The sequence below is a fragment of the Physcomitrium patens genome, chromosome 3, assembly GCF_059467195.1.
Source record: "Physcomitrium patens ecotype Gransden chromosome 3, ASM5946719v1, whole genome shotgun sequence".
NCBI classification, from domain to species: Eukaryota; Viridiplantae; Streptophyta; class Bryopsida; order Funariales; family Funariaceae; genus Physcomitrium; species Physcomitrium patens.
In genome coordinates, this window is record NC_143412.1 from 25,839,592 (window position 1) to 25,862,024 (window position 22,433).

The 22,433-nt window shown below is 36.9% G+C and overlaps 3 protein-coding genes across 3 annotated transcripts; all 3 read right to left on the reverse strand.

The window, feature by feature from the left end:
* Positions 1-5,966: 5,966 nt before the first annotated feature.
* Positions 5,967-9,350, reverse strand: LOC112280665 (seipin-3). The gene is made up of 3 exons (XM_024516412.3): positions 7,685-9,350; positions 7,180-7,359; positions 5,967-7,035 (listed from the first exon to the last, which is right to left on the reverse strand). The coding sequence occupies exons 1-3, from the start codon at positions 8,966-8,968 to the stop codon at positions 6,322-6,324; spliced, it is 2,178 nt and encodes a 725-aa protein (XP_024372180.1). The 5' UTR covers positions 8,969-9,350; the 3' UTR covers positions 5,967-6,321.
* A 2,111-nt stretch (positions 9,351-11,461) lies between these two features.
* On the reverse strand, positions 11,462-15,974 carry LOC112280630 (F-box protein 7). Its single transcript, XM_090249375.1, has 11 exons — positions 15,446-15,974; positions 15,158-15,270; positions 14,618-14,734; positions 14,176-14,272; positions 13,979-14,052; positions 13,647-13,700; positions 13,232-13,333; positions 13,039-13,097; positions 12,236-12,446; positions 11,906-12,002; positions 11,462-11,699 (listed from the first exon to the last, which is right to left on the reverse strand). The coding sequence occupies exons 1-10, from the start codon at positions 15,516-15,518 to the stop codon at positions 11,943-11,945; spliced, it is 960 nt and encodes a 319-aa protein (XP_090105501.1). The 5' UTR covers positions 15,519-15,974; the 3' UTR covers positions 11,462-11,699; positions 11,906-11,942.
* Positions 15,975-18,267: 2,293 nt separating this feature from the next.
* On the reverse strand, positions 18,268-22,216 carry LOC112280580 (uncharacterized). Its single transcript, XM_024516217.3, has 7 exons — positions 21,807-22,216; positions 20,998-21,443; positions 20,584-20,698; positions 19,683-20,366; positions 19,402-19,479; positions 18,909-19,034; positions 18,268-18,816 (listed from the first exon to the last, which is right to left on the reverse strand). Exons 1-7 carry the CDS (start codon positions 22,104-22,106, stop codon positions 18,556-18,558), a joined length of 2,010 nt encoding a protein of 669 aa, XP_024371985.1. The 5' UTR covers positions 22,107-22,216; the 3' UTR covers positions 18,268-18,555.
* Positions 22,217-22,433: the final 217 nt, after the last annotated feature.

Sequence of the window (22,433 nt, forward strand, 5' to 3'; positions counted from 1 at the left end):
TTATCATAAAGATTTTTTTTGAACTTATACACATTTTACTTTTAGATATAATATGATTTCTCTTTCTAATAATTATGATTTTTTAAATTTTTTATATAATTATTTCTTGAATTTAATTATACTTTCTATGTAATTTTTAATTATGAAGAGATTGTTTATATAGAAGGCAATAAGAATTATTATGCCTTATAATAATCTTGAATATAGGTTGTGTTCACCTATATTTTGCTAAAATCCTACTCCCTTTAAGTATAAATTTATTTTTATATATCAAGCATGTGATGCTTGTCTTAATCTATAAATGGTCTTTTATAATTTGCAAACTAGTTTTTCTTTTCCAAGTACCTCAAAGCCTTGAGATTGAGTGACATATACTTTTTTCTTCAATTTTTCATGTAAGAAGGTAATTTTTACATCCATGTGACATAGTTTCTAATTATTTTGAGGAACAATTAAAAACATGGCTTTAGTTGTTGCTTATTTTATGATAGGGCAATTTTTTCTTTATATTCTATTATTTCTTATTGTTCAAAATTCTCAGCTACCAACTTAGTCTTATGTTTCTATAAAGACCCATTAGTGTTTAATTTTGCTTTATAAATCCATTTTTTTGAAAGAAGAGACTTTCTTGAAGGTCAAGTTGTAAAAAACCATATCTTATTTACGTGTATAGATTCCATTTCTTTTGTTATTGTTTGCATGCATCACTTGTAAACAAGAGAGCAACAAGCTTATAAAACATTGGAGGCTCTATTTTGAAGAAAGTTATTAGTTCGGCAAAATGATCTCCTAGCCATCTAAAATAGCATACTTAGTGGCCTACCTTTGTCATGGTCAATAAAATGAGACCGAACTATCTCAAAAATCTAAGATCCTTTTATTCCATAGCAACATAAATTCCATCACAACATAGAATAGAACAAACTCTAATAAAACAAAATAGAGTAGTACTAAACATGAAGATGTAAAACCAAACTTTACAAAGAAAAAGGGTCTAAAGTCATACCTAACCAAATGTCCAAATGGTCCTAGCAAGTCCTATTTATACTTTGTTCAACTATCATGGAACTTTTTAGAATATTTTAAATGGTGGATCCTACTTAAATAACTATTTTAAGCTCTTTTTAGAATGTTCTATGGTAGATCCTACATAGCCCACTAATTTAGCTCCAATTCTAGAAACTTCTATAAACTTCTCAAACATAGTGCCAATTATCTATTTCTATGTGTTAACAATACAAATATCTTATCTATACCTCGTTACAGTTATTTTTCCTCTATTAATACAGAATATGCTTATTTTGCTCCCAATGGTATCTCCAAATTATTTCTTAGCAATGGGTGAGGTTTTGTATAAGTTTTTACATTGCATTGTGGATGGAATAACCTTTGCGAAGGACTTTGTATTGAAATTGTAGATGTCCACTGCCACGGCGAAGATAGCAATGTTCCAAAAATGTTGTCTATTTCATATTCTTATTCATCATCAACTACAATTGGTAGTTGTGGTGGCTGATGTCAGTCCGGAAAGCACCTTAGCTTGGTATGAAATACCTTGAATTATGAAACATGGAAGACCAGATGGACTCGAATATGTACAAAAACTTAAGGCAATATGCAATATCAAAAATCACTATAGAAATGTAGAAAGATCCAAGCCGCAAAGTGCTAAATTATAGATTTGGGTTGATGTAGCAAGTAGGAAGTTGGAGGTGAAGAGTAATACCTAATCACCTTCTTAGAAGGTCTTGTATTGTAAATAGTTATCCACATACTACTTCTATCAATTCTATGTAATAAGGAGATAATGTTGTACTTCTTGTAAGGCCATTGTAAATTGTTGTATAAACTCCTTTGTTATCAGGTTGTTGATATCAATCGAATAATAGAGAGTTGCTGGTATAATCGGATGCCAACTAGTATTAAAGAAGAATGATAAATGATTGATACTTGCTTCAATACTATCATTGTAAGCAAATTCCAATGGTGTCAAATATTCATTTCAATCATTATGATGAATTGCTATGAATGTCCATAACATGTCTTCTAAGGTCCAATTTGCATGCTTTATTTGTCAATTTATTTGGAAATGGAAGACCATGGACATGGTAAGTTGTGTGCCCAATAGCTTGAACAAGGCTTGCTAAAAAGTTTTTGTGAAGCATTGATCTTGATCTCAAATGATGACACGAGATAATCTATGGTGAGAAGAAACAATATCAAAGAAGACCCTTACAAGTATTGGAACATTAATATCTAAGTATACCATGGCCAAATAAAGGTGCTTCAAGAGTCAGTCCACAAAGACAACAATCGTAGTGTAATTGTGAGGTATCTATGGGAAACACATTATTGTATTGTAATATGATTATATGCTGAAATTATAATAAAAAATAAATTTTTAATTAATATTTAATCATCTTGGTTCAATAATAATTTAAGACATTTAAACATGGCTTTTATAAAAGCCTCTTAGTTTATTTTCTTGTCTTAATAACTAGTAGATTAAAGGTTGGTTAGTAATTTTACCTTTTAGGTGGTAAAAATTCTTTTGTTGCCTTAGGAAGGCCATAAATTGATAAAACTAAGTTAAAAGAGGTAAATAATAAGCATGGTTGATACTAAGATTAAGTTGAAGATAAGATTGGACTAAAAAATCCTTAGAATAGATTAGATTGATATCCAAGGTTTGACCATTTATAAGACAAGATTAAAATCGAATCTCTAATCACTAAAACAACCGCCGAGAACAAAGTAGGGTGGCATTTGATGATTGGCAATTAGAATTGGTGAGCTAGCTTTAAGTTGACTCCAAAAATGTAAGGCTTGTTTTTAGAAGACTTGGAATGACTTTGTAATTATTATTCACAATTAGAATTTGTATCATTGATTTGGAACTTATACAAAACAATTAAAGCTAGCACTCTTGCCTAGTTCATGCAATTAGTATTATATCTATGGTTCAAAATTTGATAGTGCTTGATTTATTACATGTGTTAAGTATATATAAAATTTTATATTAATCTAATGGTGCAATTAGGAGATAACTAGATTTTGGTACAAGAAGATATTACAAGTTGGCAGTTTATGATTGGATAGGATTTCTATGATATCTAAAGTTCTACTAATCAGATTAAGGCGAAATTTGGCATTATTGTAGAAGATTTTAAGATCAAGCTATATATAGATTTTGAGTTAAAGTTAATAATTAGACAATTATTTTACTATTAACAAGATATGGTTATTTTGTTGTAATATTAAGACTATTTGTCTTTGTGACAAATTGGACTATTATAAACTTTGAATATTTTTTTGTTTTTAAATACATCAATCTAATTACACATCTATTACATCCATAATTATGTTTAAGATTGGCATAGATATGTTATTAATAAATATACATAGGAGCCATCCAAAAATCTAATAAATGAAAAAAAGAAGGTTGATATTTTTCATTGATGACATCTATTAAAACCAAGATAAAAAGTGAAAGAAACTTTTGGCAATAAAACAAAGAAGGTTCAATGAAGATTGCATTCTACCTTCTATTTTTATTTATAATTTTTTTATATTTTTGATGCTAATGAGATGAAGAATTAATGACCAAAAAATTCAATTCAAGATCTATTACTTATTGACTTACCAAACAAGGCATTAAGATTTTCTTAGCTTTTAAGTCAACATAATAGAAATTAAAAAATCTTTAAAATAACCTATTATTCTTTGAATAGATGGAAAAATATAATGTATTTGGTATCATGACCTTAGAAACAATTCTTGATATTTGATCATATTATTAGAAGTAGAAACTATTCATAATAGTATTTCAAATTTTTTATTTGAAAGATATTACAAAAGCCTCAAGAATGATCATATAATAGAATCGACATCCTATTGTAGTATAGGATATCATTAATGGTCTAGGAGACATATCAACTATCTTTAACAAGAACAAAGATCAAAGTATGTTATAAATATAGCTTACCTCATATTAGACTTTTTCATTATGTGATCACTATTTCTTGTAAAATACGTCCCTAGAAAAGAAAAAATGTCAAAGATATATATATATATATATATATATATATATATATTTATTAAAAATTATGTAAATTATAAGATATAGATAGAAGTAAATAGAAGCTAATAAATTCAATAATATCTTATAGAGAAGCTTTATAGATACAAATTTGACTTTCTATATATTGATAAGTAATTAGTAGGTTGAAAACTTGGCCAATAAGTTAGCTTAGTGTTTCACATGTTCACTACTTACTTTATAAGTTGGCCACATGTTGTATATGTTGGTCATTTTTTGTACAAATTTACTATATAGCGCATATATTGGAAACTTGTTTTGCAAGTTAAATCAATGTTCAATAAGTTGGAAATGTGTTTGATGACCTAAAAATTGTTGCCATGTAGTCCTCTAGTTAGGTAGTATATAAAGAAATAAGAATAAAGCCTTCTTCATTCTTGTCAATATCATTCTTTTTTTCTCATCTTAATTCAAGAATTTCTAGTCTCTTTTTATTTTGTAATAGCCATTCTAATTTCTATCTCATATCTATCTTTGATTTATCTACTTTCATTCTTTAAGTATAACACAAGTATTTAATTTTTTTAAAAACAAAATTATAATTCATATCATTGATAATATTTTATAAATTTAATAGTTTTTATGAAATAATTTAGATATTAAAATAAGTCTATAGCATACAATAGTATTATTAAGGTATAATTTTTTTTAAATATATTTTTACAAGATTTTTTTTGATTTGTTATAATAGTCATTTAAGAAATAAGTTGTTATTGTAGATGGTTTTTTAAGTTTTGTAAGTAGATAATACAAGTTATTAGTGAATTTATTACATATCAACTTCATCATACACATATAAAAAATAAACAAAGTGAACAAATTATCAATCAAAATTTTAAACAATTACAATAGAGTTATTTAGGATATATTATATAATTTTTTATTCCAAAATCATCAAGTTGATAATAAATCTTTTTTAAAAACTTTGTGTGTGTGTGTGTATATATATATATATATATATATATATATTCTATTTTTATTTAGAATTTAAAAAATAATAGTAATTTATCTTACATATAATTTAGTCTTTAATATTAAAATTATACTTTTAATCTAATATTTAAGATGTTTTGTGTATATATTTTTAATCACATGAAATTGAATTATTTATATTTTATTTTACTTTTTGAGCCTTTCTAAACTATGAGCTTGTAATATCACATTTCTCAACTAAAAATAATTTTCTATTTTATTTTTTATTTTTAATACCTATAGCAACATCTTAACATTTGAAATTCAAGTTGAAACAATAACTGCTGCTGGCATTGCCACTTCTACTAGCAAATCATTTTGGTTAACATTTTTATTCAATTGTTCATTCCAATGTTATTAGATATCAATGACAAAAAAAAAATTAAAAGCCATTTCATGCAACAGACTTAAAATTTATGGTAGGTAGTAGGACAGAATAATACAATCAAATAAAATAAAAATGCACAAAACAGTACTCAGAAGAAAAAAAAAGTGGAATAAAATAATGTAAGTGGACACCGTATTTTGAACCTCTTCAAATTCTAAGTTTGAATTGTAATTGAATAACAAACACTAAATTTTGTTCATAACTTTTAAGCAATTAAAATAAATGAATGAATAAAAAGTAAACGGTTGTAATATTAGGCAATTGCTGTACAGATCAAGGGAAGCTGACTTGATGATGAATGGAGGTGTTACACACTTCCTACAGTTCAATGATCACTGATGTGAAGGACCTATGTCACAGGTCACTTGGTTGGACCATTACCTTGGGACTTTCCGAAAAGTCAGTGGGTGATGTTTGGTCCTACTCTCGCATGATTTAGACGGCTCTACGCGGCAGGTTCGTATCCTACTCATCGGTTGTACTCTAGTGCATGGCGAGTTGCAAGTATTCTGGCTTGTGCTTTGAATTGGAATTAGAATAACCAAGAGTTTCACGATAGATTACAAAATTCTGTGGACCATTTCCTGTTTTAATATTTCACGGTTGGCTCGACTAGCATGGAGGTTTGTACAAATCTTTTACTAACTCTACAGGGTGAAGTCGAGAATTTGCAACCCGACATCATGTCCTTACTTCTGAGCACTGGTTCATCTAATTATCTATAATAAAAATTGAGTGTCTGGTGTGGATCTAGCACTTGTTTGAATCGATGTCGAGCAACGCCCACAGCTCCCTCGGAGGCATCTACTACTGTCTCCCCTACAAATTCGACTTGGTCACCAACGGTGGTGCAATAAATCTGCTACTTGGTTTTACAAGTAGTATCCTCACTATCAGCTGACTGCCTTGAAAGGCGTCGCAATCTTGGACCAGTGAGTGAGCTGGTGGATTCAGCCCTGCTAAGAAGCAACTCTCGCTCCTTCGTCGTATCGACTCCTTTGCAAGGTTCCCGTGTGGCTCGAGCGACTGGCAGCTCATCCGAGAAGTTGACATGACGACCGGGTGTACTAATCCTCTTTGAAGGAGTATCTCTAACAGGAACCACGGTCTCTTGCGGTCTTCCGAAGCCTCCAGTGATGCCCTGAAGGAGTCTAGGTGGTAACAATACTTGGTGACAGCAACAGAGGACAATCACAACCTCAAACATGAAGAGACTGAGAGCACTCCACAGATAGAACGTCCATTTCCATCCACGCAGAAGGTCCTTTGACCAGGGTAGCACTGATAGCACTTGTGCCTCCGCAGAGTACACTTCAGGTAACCCCTGTCCTCTTGGAGAGCCAGCCCTCGACTCTAGTACAAATCTCACCATGGCCGTTGGAGTAGTAGTCTCCTTTTCGTTCTCGAACAATCGCAAACCGAGCACTTGGGACTCCTTCGATAGGCCCATCACAAGGGGAACCCCAAGGATCACTTGCTTCGCATATCGTACTGGAGAGCTTTGAAAACGCAACATACACGGCCAACTAGCTCGTTTCAAGATTTGACCTCTTACTGACAGCAACTCGGCACTTACCTGTGAATCATGAACACACTCACCTTAAGGAGCAAGCTTGTAGTATCGATTGCGAGCATACAACACCTTTTACACTCCTACACCACTAAATCCTATCAGGACCATATTAATTCTCCTGACATCGGCAAGAATTAGAAAACAAACCTGAAACATGCCAAGTTGCCGGTTGTAGTGAGACTCTGGAAGTGTCAGGAAGATGGAGACATGCAAACTGTGTGAAAGAGGTATCGCACGGGCTCGGAGGACCTTCTCAGGGTATGCATCGCCTTTAGCCTTAGCACGGACTTTTGGGGGCAGAAGAGACACGATTGCACTTGGATGCTCCTGCTTCAGTTAACCCAGAGATTCTAGTAAGTGTCAAGGCATTACAGGTCGACTAAAATCACAAGCTAGGTGCTGTAGAAATAGAAGAAGTTGCTGATAGATTGCAAACTCGTACCAAAGTTGGGCCAAAAAAATGCATCGCAAGAAACATAGCTAGTTTGCAACTGCACAAATGCGCAGGCCTTTCACGGCCAAATTGAAAAGCACTGCCAAAAGTAATAGTAAGTTTTTATCTTAAAAAGCCCACCCCTTTTACAAGATCGTGGTGAATATCCGGCCACTAAATGATCAGTCCACAATCGAAAGCAGGGAACAGTGACATTACCTCCCTGTAATCGAAGTGAAGAATCTGGCGAAACTCCACCGGTTCGTCAATAAACTGGCGCACGAGAAAGAGATCAAGAAACAGGGCTGGAACGAGGAGAGACCCTAATATGAACATGACATAAACTGCTGCGAGACAACCGCATCCACATTTCTTCGTTGTCTGTTTCAACGCGGGTGTTGCTAGAGCAACGCTTTCCATTACTCTGGGTCTAATTTGTGTGACAACAGTGTAAAGATCCACAATAGTCGTCAAAGTTACGTTTGCAACCCTCAGGGCTGAGCGAAACGGAAATGTGATTACTGAAAAGCTGAAACTACAAATCCAAAGAGCAAAATAGACTGTCTGCAGTATAAGCTTCACTTGAAACCCTATCATATCAAATGCAATCCCAACTGGCCACGAAAGAATCCGACTCCCCACTTCCTCTGCTGCACCAAGTGCCTCGCCTTCCCTTCTGAAAAAGGTGTACACTCGTTTGGTGTCCATCTCTCGTGAATTTGAAGTTTTTGCAGGAGTGTCATGGTCAAAGTCAATCGTCTCCTGCACAGTATTATTCAAAGAGCTTGCAACGTCTTCGGCCCCCAGCCAGTCATCAGATATCTCTTGTGCAGTGCAAGTAAGATTTCTATCCTTATCAATATCATTGGATATAATCACTGAGCTCGTTTCGACTTCAGCCGAGATAATTGTTGTGCCTGATTGGAGCATCTTTGCCTCCTCGGAAATAACCATGGAACGTATTTCATGTATCAATTGACCCTCTTTGCATGAGGCTGCCCCTAAGTCTTCTAAAACCCCCACATTCAGGGCATCCTTAGCACCGCTACAAACCCCTACACGACCACTTGTTCCGGGTACTTCTTCAAGACATACTCGCTCCTCGTCTCGCGATTTGACACCTTCGAGCGAATTACTGGATGAACCGTCCATATCCGAGGATAATTCCGCATCCAAATCCTCACAAAGTTTGGGAAACGTGACACGGCTTCCTGGAGAATCAGCATCCTGGTTTCTTTCATCTTTGTCAAGGGATTCTGAGACGGAAGGCCAGATCGGATTAGAAGCAATACCGAACGATAGCTCACCTGACTGGGACGCAGTGAGACCGATAGGAGTGGCCTGCACAGTGTGGGCAAGGGTGGATGCAGTGGGCGTGGGGGGATTGGCAGCACAGAAAGCAGAATTGACAGCATCATCATCATCACCACCACCACCACCACCAACACCATGTGGGGCTACGGAGTGAAGGGAGGAAGAGGGAGAGAGAACGGACGAATCCATAGGGGGCAGAGCAAGAGAAAGGAAGGGGAGAGGACAGGACAGGGCAGGAAAGGGAGGAAAAGGGGGGAATGCTTGCTAGCAACAGAGAGCGAGAGGAAGGAGGGAGAGGGGTAGAAGCGACGACATGGTGATTGGTGCAGCCCTAAAGCATTTCGCGGGAGAGAAGGAAGGAAGAGGGCATGAGCATCGCCATGAGGAGGAGGAGGAGGGCAGCACCTGTGCCACCGGGCATTCACAGCTCTGCCGCATGGACACACATCATCCACCGATTAGGAGAAGGAAGGGAGGAAGGAAGGAAGGAAGTGGACGGGACAGGACAAGCACAGCGAAGGGAGGGACGCGAGAGAGGGGAAACGGAATGCAGCAGCTCTGCGAAGCAAAAGGGCAAACGCAGGCTTTGCAGCAAGCCAACTGCAACGGCAAAGCAAAGCAAGTCCCGGTCAGTGACCCCCCCCCCCCCCCTAATTCTCCGTTGCTCACGTCTTAGTAACCTCCACACCACATCCATCACTCTCCTCAATCACTATCTCTCAAATTCCTTCCTCCCACATGCATTCATTCGTTCGTTTGTTCGTTCGTTCGTACGTTCGTTCTTTTCGTTTATCATTCTCTTTTTCTTTCCTATCATCTCCTTTCTCTTTCAAAGCCTTTTACTTTTTTCCGACTTTGTTCATGCATTATGGACAATCCCTTTTTAAAATCAAACTAAAAATTGGCTTCTATTCTGTTCAAGCTCCTCATTTCAATAGTATGCTCTCTATCCAATACAAAATTATTAACAAAAAAATAAAAATAAAAACAAACAAACAAGCAAACAAGCTCTATTTTATAAACAAAATACAATACATGTTGATTTCAGAATCAATCTTTTTTATGTTAACTAATAAATTAATAAATAAAAATAGATTATTTTAGTATTTTATTAATTTAAAATTAAAATCAAGATCATATATTTTTCAGATTGCATTCAAAACAAAGTTCGTATTTATTTCATAATAAGCAAATAAATAAATAAACAATCTAACTTTTAGAAAATGCTAAAGCGATTGGAAGAAAAACATAGAGCAATAAATAGATAAGTCAAATCATGTAGGCTAGTCTTATTGAACATAAAATAACTTTATGGGAAGAAACAATATTTTTAATATAATTTGAATAATTCGAAACAGAATTATTTTATTCAACAAATAAAATAGATAGTGGATAGAAAAAAAACATTATTATAGATATATATATATATATATATATATGACTAGAATTTGTTGGCAAACTGAAATTCTAAACAACACCTTAATTATGCACACACTAAGTAAAAGAAAAATTGGATGAATTCTAAAGAAAAGCTCTCACTTAAAGCATTGAAGATGAATTCTATATTCTATATTATCATCTATAAGGAATAGTCTATAGGACCTTTTGTCCTTTGTTTATTACCTTAACACAATGAATAGGCAATAGTTGGAGGATTACTCCTCTTTGTAAATAGATATATTTTTGTTACAAGAATTTGATATGTGCCATAGAAGCTTGGGTTTCTTGTTAAAGAATTCTATTAGAGTTATTCTATCTTAGATTCAGTGCTAAGTGATTGCATTCTATTTTATCATTTGACTTTTCAATGGACTCTTCTCTTTGGTTGTCTATTCTTCTGTACTCTATGCTCATTAACCATAAGTTCCTAATTAAAAAAAATTATACCATATTTTTGGATAAACATCAATTTAAATTTTTTGACTCTCTCAATTCTTTAATCTATTGAGATAAAATTTTAGAAGTCGAATTAGACAAGTTGGAATGATTTAATAGTAAGATTCTCATGTGTCCACTGAATAGCACATATAAATTGGAATCTTGACTATCACCTCCAAATCCAATATAACATATTAACCTCCCTTACATTCATGTAAAAGTATAATAGTTTTCTTTTATTTTATTTATCTGCCAGGTTTTTTAGATTAATGTCATTACAGAAGATACTATCATTACTAGCAACTTCGAAAAACCACAACAGACATGTGTCCACAAACATTATCCATAACCATTCAAGATGTTAGAGGATTTTCCTGTAATGTAATGTTGGAAAGATAACTCTCGTCTCTAAAAAAAAAACTTGTCATCTGTGCACCTTTAGGTTGCAAAACCTTCCCTTGAAAAATGGTGGTCATTATGAAACCTTCATCCCATGAAGGCATTTGGGAAGAAACAAAGTGAGATTCAAGATAGTACCAAGACCATTCTCCGATTAGGAATTTGCACAACAATGAACATTCGATCCAGATGCGTAATTAAAATCGCCATAACAAAAATCAGTTTTTGATTCCACCAAAACGTCACAATACACCATAGTCAATATAGTTACATAGCACTCCATTAAACCTCTGATGCGCGATGCAATGAGATAGAAACAAAGACTTTACTCTAGACAGAAGGAAAACTAAACCTGCTAAGAATTTGAAGTCATTCACGACAAATGAATACCATTACCCATTTCAGTGTTTGTTCCGCAGCAGAGCACTCCAAATGGATTGTACTTGGACTCGCTCCAAATCTTGATACTCTTTCTCTTTGGTAAATAGGGCCTTTACCAAAGAGCAACCCGAAGAGGATCCGAGTGGAAGCTCTGCTGGCTAAACCAACATATTCTCACAAACTTGCACCATGTTACACAATCCTTGTACTTTGCCCAGATGATCTCTAACTAAACTTCTACTTTCTCTTATGTTTCCATCTGCTGCTCAACAACAACCCATCTAAATTTAACACATAATAATCACATGGTCAGGATATATCCGACTCTTGCATCAACTATCTACAACAAAAGTTAAGTGTTGACAAGTTACCTCGTCAAGGAACACATCGAGTGCAACACAGGGAATTACAATAGAATATACTTGAAAATACAGGATAAAGGTTAGATCCGTTCACAAATTAGTGTACATATAAACAGTGCAGTTAATTGGGATGCCGTTGATCCTCAGCCTGGGACATAATAATCCATCTTGTCAACAGGAAGATTCAAAACGGATGTGTCAACCTGCAAGACGTTAAGGCAAACAACAGTTCAGATTCAAAATCACTAAGTTCTTCCCCAATCCTTATGAATGACTAGATCTAAAAACGAAATCAAACTCAAATCAAATCAAAATCAAGCAATACCAGGAACGAACATTTCGCTCAAAATTTTCGACATCACAGTTCCCGTCTCATACATAAGAAGGGACCCATAAATTTAGCACGTAACCATTAGTAAGAGCATGAAATAGTTACCTCTTCAAATGGAACAAACACAAATGGTTGCATGCCACGCCGGTGAGAAACTGCTGGTATGTCTGGATTATGAGTCTCATTCTCTTGCCACCCGTCAACTATATTAATGACATCTTCGGTTTCATTCGGGACTAAATTCTCATCCACCCCACACGTCACCAGAGAAAGCAAATCTAAACGGTTGTAGGCTCCAGGAATTGTTCCGCGAAGCCTGTTGAGCAAATCATGAGCCACAGATTAATAGCAGACTCTTGATTTCTTTACCGATAAGCGCCCTAAATCCACCTACACTACAAAACCATATTCAATGTGGACTATACTAATTTTACATCGCGCTATAAGCTTTTGCTCTTGCTGTCTTTTCTAGCGTCTTAAGTCAGCACAATTTTATAAATTAGGTACATCATTTTTTTTCAAGTTCAGAAGAAAATAATGCTCTGAGTACTTGCAGCCGTAAGTAAAATCAATCATGAAGTTTAGCTTCGTCCACACTGATTAATGTTTCAGTTATAATTATGTCAAATACTGTGATCAACAACACTCACGGTTCCAGATAGACATAACGTATCAAGAGCTCCTTCAACGACTTACAACACAAGACAGAACATGTAAGGTAATCATAGAAAGGACAAACCTAAACAAATTATGTGGTCCAACTTTCTTCCAACAAAAAATGAAAAAACAAAGCACTGTTAAGAATGCGAAACGTAATAAGTTGCAATGTGCACTACTACAACACAACCAGCAGGAAGAATGCTACACGCAAAAAATTACAAGATAGTAATATAATTACACGCACATACCTGAGGCGAATTCTCAGAACTGTGGGTCGTGAGCCAGGGTATATGACGGCTGCCTCGACCTGGTCCCGCCACACAAGAACAAAACAACTCACAAGTTATTCACAAAATTTGATAAAGTCGGTCTAGGGTCCACATATAGTTTAGGTGCCTCACTATGCTACTACCAAATATTTTGAGTTGAAAAGTTATTTACTTGTGTGCCATCAAGCATACACCGCCCACTAAATAATCCGTCCAATTTCGCTGCTCTTCCTTGCATTGTCTTTGCTACTTCCTTCACGCGCAAAGGGGTTGTCTGCGTTCATGTAGCAACATCGAGCAATTGTAATGAAGCTCCCACATAGATAGTTCTACTTGCTAACACAAAATGATTCAAAGAGACTCACTATGTTCCCATGACTAAGGCCACAAATGCAAGCATCCAAATAGCAGTTGTCAACATTTTTGAACTAAAAACTGATTTTCAAATCAACACGTGAATGTGCAAATTCTCAACTCATTTAAGAGAAAATACAACATTCAGTATGTTTTCATATAACAGCACGCTCAACTTCCATTACTCAAGGATCCGTCTACGAATTACAGGTAAAAATAGGGACAACTTGTACCTTATACAAAAATTTCCCATTCGGAAAGAACCTTAAATACCGGTAATAACAAACCTGTTTCAAGGAACCATATGAAAAAATTAAAAATCAAAAAGATGTGATGAATAACACATCGACACTATATACTTTGATTACAGTGTCATCATTCTTGAAGACGTCAAAAAGAAGCAAGCACATTCACCACCTCTTACAGCTGGTGCATTATGGTGAATATAACTTAAGGTTTCGAAATAGCATACCCCACTAGTTCAAGTACGCAAGAGCAGAAACAGCACTCAAACCACAGCCTTGTGCAAGACACCGAGGATGGGAAACATAGACGATTTACGCACCAAATGAACTGGATTGGTAATCTTCCACTCAGCTATTCCAGTACGAATGTACGTATTCCTGCTTACATATAATCCTGCAACAAGAGTACAACTTCCTTACAGACACTCTTCCCAAGTGCAATTACAGTTGAATTAAAAAATGAATGGAACTAAATTATAAAGCAAAACGTTTTTACAGAAGGTCAACACCATTATACCATCAAAGCGTAAACGAGGACGATCGTGCCACATAGCACGCCATGAGCCTCCATATTTCTCCGCACACAAGCGCTCATTCTCTTGACGCCCTGAAACCTACGTTACACATGGAACTACCAGCATTGAGACTTCCAAAGTGTGACGTTATCCATCCTTGCAGGCACCTCTGATGTAACAACTACTAGACTAAAAGGCTGAAAGAATGAAAACTGCTGCAACGTGTCCCCTACACATTGAGAAACGTATGCTTAACCTTGATTCCAACTGCATCAAGCGAGAGTAAAATACTTTGCTGGTCGGCCGTTGAAAGCATAAGTTCAACAAAATAAATATATAGGTAATCTTACCCTCAATCCAATCGGCCGGATCCTTGTCTACTATTATTCACTAAGTTTACAAGAGTGAAACTAATCCTCTTGAGTAAGCAGGAGCAAAGCATACCTGCCAGGTCTTCAAACAGGCATTACGCCACAGACTTGGCATCCGAGTAGCATATCTCCACTTTCGACATACACAAGCTGCCCGGCCTAGCCAGTAAGGGGACAACCGCATGAACACCTGCTTCTCCAAAACCCATCAATGTCGCTACTACGGTATAAAAAAATAAAAAAAAATAAAAAAAATCCTTGTCCTTCCTCGCCTCAGAGGATACGTGAAGAGGAAAGGAATCTAAATACATGAGATTTTTCCCATGATTTAAAGAACTCTATGGAAACCCTAAGGTAGCCAATAATAAGAGTCCACAACAATCTTCTGCAGATGAATTAAATTGAACCTTTATAACAAGAAAGACGCTGATCTTCCTGCCGCGCAATCGAAATTGCCAACACCCAAAATCGCGGTAATTTTTTTTGACCGCATCCAAAGGAATCGTTCAAATAGCAGAGGGCATCCAATCAAAATAAGCTCTGGATGCTTGCGACATAGTCTCTAACTGGAATTCAAAAACATTCTGCACGGTACGTAGGCCAGAAGTCGCACCTCTTGAAGAAGTTCATCTGGGAGAGAACAATGCAGAAGAGAACTCTCCAATAAAGGCTTGCTGCTCGTACTACCAACTGGAGCCACAGGCCGCACCCTGATGCCGTACAAATCTGCCGCGCGAAGATATGAACACCCTCATCACGACAATATCTACAGTGTAGCAAGCACAATATTGTTTTCTTTTTCGAAATAGACCTGCTCTACATTCAAAGGCAACATAGGAAATCTTGCAAATCAACCCAATTGAAACGGCTTAGAGAGGAATTGAAGGTAATTAGGACTTACTGAGCCAAGGCCGTTTCGTTTCAAGAAACTGAAAATTGTCATAACCACGTTGGGCAGGCAACAGGGTAGCCATGAAGGTGTTCAGCTGCACAACGTGAATGGGTGAAAAAAGGTGACGGGAGAAAAGTGACGGGAACGCCGGGGGGGGGAGAAGATTATCACCGGCTTGGAAGTGCGGTGAAGCGAGGACAAGAAAGGAGGTTGAGGCGCGGGAATGGCGTGGAGGAGGAGATAGAATCGGCAGCGGTGACCACGAAACCCTAAACGAAGAAGAGAGAAACGGAACTTCGAGGTGCAAATCTAGAAACGTCACCAATTGGAGGGAGGGGAAGGTGAGGAGGGCAGAAAGCAGGAGAATGTGAGAGGGGGAGGGGGGAGGAGGAGCGCAGTGGCGGAGAAGAGCAGGGGGGGCAGTTGGGGTGAGTCGAAGGAGAAGAAACACTAGGAAGATGACTGGAATCCTTCAGAGGGATGAATCCCATGAATTGGGCGGCAGAGGACGGACTGCGGGAGCCCACAGCTCTGAAGAGCCGCCGCAATGGAAGAGCCCCGACGGGCAGAAGGAGGTAGCAGGCATCAGCAGCCCCGTGACGGTGACAGTGACGGTGTAGCTGCGGTGGTAGTGGTGGTGTTGATGCTGTGGTGGTGTTCCTCCCTGCTTCCTACTCCTCTTCCTCTTCCGTTCGGTTAACCCCCCTCCCCCGCCCTACCGCCGTGTCTGTCTGGTCCCTGCTTGATCTCTGCTTCGGTTTCCCTGGTGCGTGAGCGCGTGCGTGCGCGCCTCTGTGCGCCCCTTGGTCGCGCATGATCACTTACTCATCCATCCATGTCTTCATCCCAACTGCACTCCATCCTCACACCCACAATTTCTGCTTCGTCTTCTTCTTCTTCTTCTTTTATAATCTTTATTTACTACCTTGAAATTTTCATGTTGGTAAGTATTTTCAGCTTTTACAGGTCAATCTTCTATTAGTTCATTCGTTTTTAAAAATATCTGTGGCCGCATGTAAACGTAATCTCTAAGTATGGTGTACATGTATACAATCATGGTTCTACTACAACACCCATCATATATTTTTACTAAAATAATACATTCATTTTTCCAGTATACCAAATATGAATGTTTTAAATTTGCAATTTTCTGTATAACTCAAGATTTCTTATTGCCTACGACAAGCATGCAACTAGAAAAAGAAAGAAACCTCAAAAAATATTGAAAATTTGAATTTCTAAATTTTATATATTCATTTTTTAAAAGATTAAGATAATATATTCCTAAATCTTATAAATCTAAAACTTTATCTGAACTTTATTGATAAAATCATTTGATAAACATATGACATTAAAGATCTGAAATAGTAAGATCATATAGTATTAATATCAGTAATAAAATAAAATATCAATATTTTTTTCTATTGTAAAATATGTTTTTGGTGTTTTTGACTTTAAAAATAATACACATATCATATAGTTTATTAGTAACATAAAAGATTATTGATAATAGTATAAATAGAATTATCATTATTGGATCAATTATGAATTTATAAACAAAATATTCAGAAACAAATCTTTGTAATGCATAGTTTATCAATTGTATTCAGTTCATATAATTAATCTATTTTTAACCATTTTATAAATATACAAGTGGTTATAAACATACATAGAGGTTTATTTTTGAAAAGTGATGCTTGTGATGATGAAGGAAAAAAAAAGAAATAAAAAGAAAAAAACAAACAACAACAACAACAACAACAACGAATAGTTTTGAGTTTCATCTAAAAGTTTTTTTTTTTTTTTAATTTATTTTGGAAATATTGTAACTTACATCTTACTTATTTTAATGTAGACTATTCTTTAATGAAGTAATATATATAGGGAAATATTAAATAGATCCAAGTTTTTACTAAATCAATCCATCCAAACCATAATGAAAAAAAAAAAAAAAACAAATGTTATTTAGATTTATTTCTCTACTATTGTATCTGCAATAAATGAAAACCAACCACATTCATTATAATTACCATATTCTTCATCAAGGATGGGTCTATTTAGTAAATGCATGGATTTATTTAACATTTCCCTATATATATATATATATATATATATGTCTCAAAATGGCATAGATTTATTTTTATATTACATAGTAGTCTAAATTAGGATTATGAAAGAGATGTTTCATTAAATTGCACATTAAAATTAATTATTTACAATTTCAAATATGAAAAAGATAATTTATATTAATTTTATAAATACATCTAAAAATAAGTCATAGGTGATGCTATTAAAAGTTTTAACTTACTAAGTAAGTAAGGCATTGTTAGATAAATTGCTGTATGTATAAACATTATAAAATTTATAATAGATTCAGTTAAATCACCAAACTAAATAAAATTGGGGTGGTTATAAGCATCGTTTTACAGTACTATTTGCATACATTGTAGCCGTACAACCCCTTTCTTCAAACTCAAAATTTTCAACTAATTTCTATTATATCTATGAAACATAGGCTAACATTCTAGATGGAAAGGTCACTTTTTCTTTGAATCAAATTATCAGATATAACTTTGAATTAAGATCTTCATGATAAGATGAAACTTATACTACTGTCATGGCATTGTTTTCATTGCAATACAAAGAATTAATATGCTTTCCATGTTTAAAAAATTAAAGTCAATATTTAGATCCAAAATTGATCATCATTCTATTTTCAATTTTAGTTACAAAAAGAATAATAATGAAGTGTTTGAGAAGTATCATATCAAAAAGTTTACCAGGTACATAACAAGCTCGTCCTATAACTGTTTAATAAAAATACAAGTCGGTCATATTGAAGAGTATCCAAACTTTAATGAAGAATGCACAACTAGAGTCCCATACCCCTCAAGTAAAGAATGTTACATGAAAGGTTTTAGTGTCCAACTTGTCAATTCATTTTCTTCCAAACCAACACTCTCCTGTGGCTTCACCCTCATGTCATTGTAAAAAAGTTCATTCGCTATCACCGACGATGATTAGTCCTAATCAAGCTACAATCAGAAACTCGTTTCACTAAGTTTCAAGAAACTCCAATGTGCAATCATAGTAGAAGGGTTAACCAATACATATTGAACCTATTCTTCTTCCAATGCTATTTTGTGAACACGAACACAAGTAGTGCTACAATACTGGTACGAATACCTGGTGAAGGGTACCTTTCCTGCCAAAGATGCTTGACAGCATGAGCATAAGTTAGGGGCATTCAAAGAGGTTGAACTAGAGTTTATAGAAGTTGAACTTGCAGGCTTTTGGTTTGCACCAGCCACTGCTCGTAATCTGAACTCAGCAGCTGCCGCTCGTATCTCTCTCTCTTGCGCTTGTGCCTTCAGCAATGCCTGGTATCAAAAAATGGCGGTCAATGTAGCCTAACAAATCCTCCGACTCAATGACTCCAAAGCAACTGCCGTACGCAAAGTGGAATACATACCTCTTGATATTCTTTTGACTTAGGATCTAATAATTTGGAGGTCTTGAGCATTTCTTTCGCTCGGTCCTTGTCATAACGAACACTGGCTGCTGCCGCCTTGGCCTCCGCTTCCGCCTTCGCCTCCACCTGTGTACACTCACAAAAATAAGGAAAGTCCCTTAATTCTAAGCCTTAGTACAGTGCAGTCAGTGCATTACAATGCAAGTAACAGAAAAGGATATAGACATTGTGATTTTCATCCACTACCGCACAACACCAAACATTCACAAATAGCTACTCTAAATCCAAAAGATCCAATCCATCAGCAAAAGACTGATTCTGGACCAATGTTCAGCATTTGCATAGGTAAATTTTTACATCGCTAGATGCTTTCCCAACCAAATAGTCAAAGGATGCCCCTGCTGATATATTCATCCAGAGTATGCTGAAGAAAGAACTGAGGTCAGATGCAGGAGTCAAAGCAATATAATTGAATAAGTGTTTATTTAAAAACCTGTTTGGCTTTTTCTTCAGCCTTTTTAAGCTTCTTCCGCTCCTTTTCTTTTGCTTTCCTTTTGGCATCCTTCTCTGCCTGGGTTAGGTTTTTGACGGATCAGCTTACACCCATTCAACTAACTTAGTAAAAGAAAACAGAACTCTGAAATTTCTAGTATGAAGCTAGTTGTAAAAAGTACAAAAGTAATAAGCAAGCAATCATGTCAACATTATAATTCTAGACCAGGTGATATCAGGTATGATGTCTTGAAGTTCACGTCTCAACCGCTGAGCATCTACCTGCTTCGCAATTTGTGCTGCTTCAAGTTCATCTGTCAATGGGCTGGGTACACTAGCTCCGTGCCAATCCCACTTGTCAAGATGCTGGGCCATGAATCGACGAAAAACATTGCGGGTCTCTTTGTCCTTTGCGAGAATATAAGGGGTTTTCCCCATCTTATCTTTTAAGCAAGGATCTGCACCCTCCACTAATAAGTTCAAGACCTTCACAGTATCCCCTGCCTTGGCTGCTAAATGTAAGGGAGTTAACCCTAGATTATCTTCCGAACTTAATTTACTGCCTTCTACTTGTTCAGCTGACACCTGGTTATCAACTTGAGGGGGCTTCAACTTCGTCCTGTCGGAAGTCTTTCCTGTTTGCGCTGGCACGTTACTAGAGTCTTTCCCGACAAGCGTTGTCACTCTACCGGATCTTCCAACGGTGACTGGTATGTCTGCGGTCGCATGAATTGCTTCTAAGTCTAATCTTTGAAGCCAGCTAAGGAGGTGACTAATTCGCTTAGCTTCTTTCATAGTAGGTCTACGTGTGGTGAATGGTATCCTTCGTATCCTTCGATCATTACGATTCAATGACGCGTTTTCCCCTCCAAATAAGGTTTGTGCGTTGCTCGAAGGGGCATACACAAAAATATGAGATGCAGCTTGCATGTGCTCACTCCAAGAGGTGAGAAGATCTCTAATGTCCTGGGAGGTCGGGCCAATGCGACGTAGACTACAACTGCATTAATCAGATTATCATGAAAATGCTGCTTAAAAATGAAAACAGAAATCCAAAATAAAGGCAGGCTACGCGGCGTCAAAAGATGTTGTCCTTAAATCTAAAGGATCTCTGGAAATCAACGGGGCATAAAGTCGAAACTCCAGTACTAAGCTCTATTGAAGAGGTGGGATGGAAACTGACTTTTTGAAGAGCTTGCTCATTGTAGCGACGAAGCGAGGCCCCCGCAGACTGAGGAGCTCTGCCCGTAGCATCTCGTGCTGATTGCCGACCACCTGCTTTGGCCCTCACCACATACCTGCATTAGCCAAACTGTGAACCTTCAAAGATTATAAAAACCTCTTCTGTTCACAACGGTGAAACAACAAAATTTGTAGGGACATCCGTGTGCGCTGCCAGTACTGATTCAAAACTATCTGATATACACAAACCAAATTCTAGTTAAGTGGACTGCGTAAAAACCTCCCCGCCTTTCCAAGGAATTCCCAACAAAATTTACTTCAGTAGCATGCGAACGAAGTACAATTTTGTCCACAGAACTCACACTTCACAGCGCCTATATTCGATTCAAGAGTTGAGACCATGTGAAATTCGTACCTATGGAAAGTTTGATGAGCAAGAATAGAACCGTCTTGACTATTTATCACCAAGCCAGCAAAATGACCGCCAGCAGCCAGCAAAATAACCCACACAGACTTTTTCTCTCGACTGGTCAAGGACTTCAGGCGTCGCAAAACTTCGTCCTCCTTTAAACACAAACTAGCAGCAGTGGTCTCATCTGTCGAATAGCCTTTTTCTCCCGGCAGAATCTCCTTATCTGCTGCAATTAGACACCTCCAGAGAATAATAATATCTCCTGAGTTATTCAACTTGACGTGCAGCTGGTTGCTTCGTGATACTAGAGATGATGAGATTCTACTGTCATCCGCCTCTGTCTCGGAATCCGATCCCGAAATGCTAGAGACGTCGCCATCATTACCCTGGGTCACTTCCTCGAATTCATTCTCGTTCAGAGTTTCTTTACCAGCAATTTTTCGCTTCACCTGCAGGAAAGATGCGCGCAGAATTCATGAACACTTGGACTTGACCTGGAATGTTTCTTCCCGAATAGCCAGCCAGATGTCACAGCGATTTTCGACATCAATATTGCAACCACGAATGCCACACCAGAAATTCACAATTGCCTTGAGTTTCGAGCACTACATGTGAATTTCGTATTCTACAGCACCCAGAGGCTCTACCCTGTTGCATAATCGCAAAAAAAAAAAAAAAAAACACAAAACACAAAACACAAAAAACACAAACAACTAAACAAACAAACAAAACGAAGAAGCAAGTTCCAGAACAGATGCGGGAAGTTAGTATGAAGTGAAGGAGAACAATTTAGGACAGGGAACATAATTTACGTTGAATTTATGGAAATCTGATTTGAAGTGAGCGCGCTGTTCTTCCAAAGATTGAAAGACAGCACGACAGCCATGACAGGCCCAGCTTTGTAACAAAGATTCACTAGCGGCAGGTGCTTGGTCCAGGGATGATGAAACGTCGATGCCATCGCGGAGCTGTAAGCGTTGAAACCCTAAACCTAGGAGAGGAGAGGGGGGAAGAGGCTGGGCCAGGGCGTCATGGCGGTGAGTGAAGAGGAGAGCAGAGTCGAAGAAGCCATGGGGTGCTGTGAAGAGTGATGGGAGGTCGAGCTGGGCCATCGACAAGGAGGAGCTCGACAGACGCAGAGCAGCAGCAGCGGTTGTAGTGGTAATAGTAGGAGCAGGAGGAGAGAGGAAGGGAGGGAGAGAGGGAAAGCGAGAGATCGGGAAAAGAGGGGGGGGGGTTAGATGGAGCATCAGCCTGCGAACCTGGGTGCCTGAAAACCCCCGCTCCACCCCTGCGGCTGCTGCTTCCAACTTTATTACCAACTTAGAAACTACTTGGAAATAGAATTTTTTTTCAGCGAGATAAGAGGAGGGTTGAGTATAATTTATGAATGATGTTAATTAAGGGCATGAAAAATGAGTCTAAAAGATATTGGAACC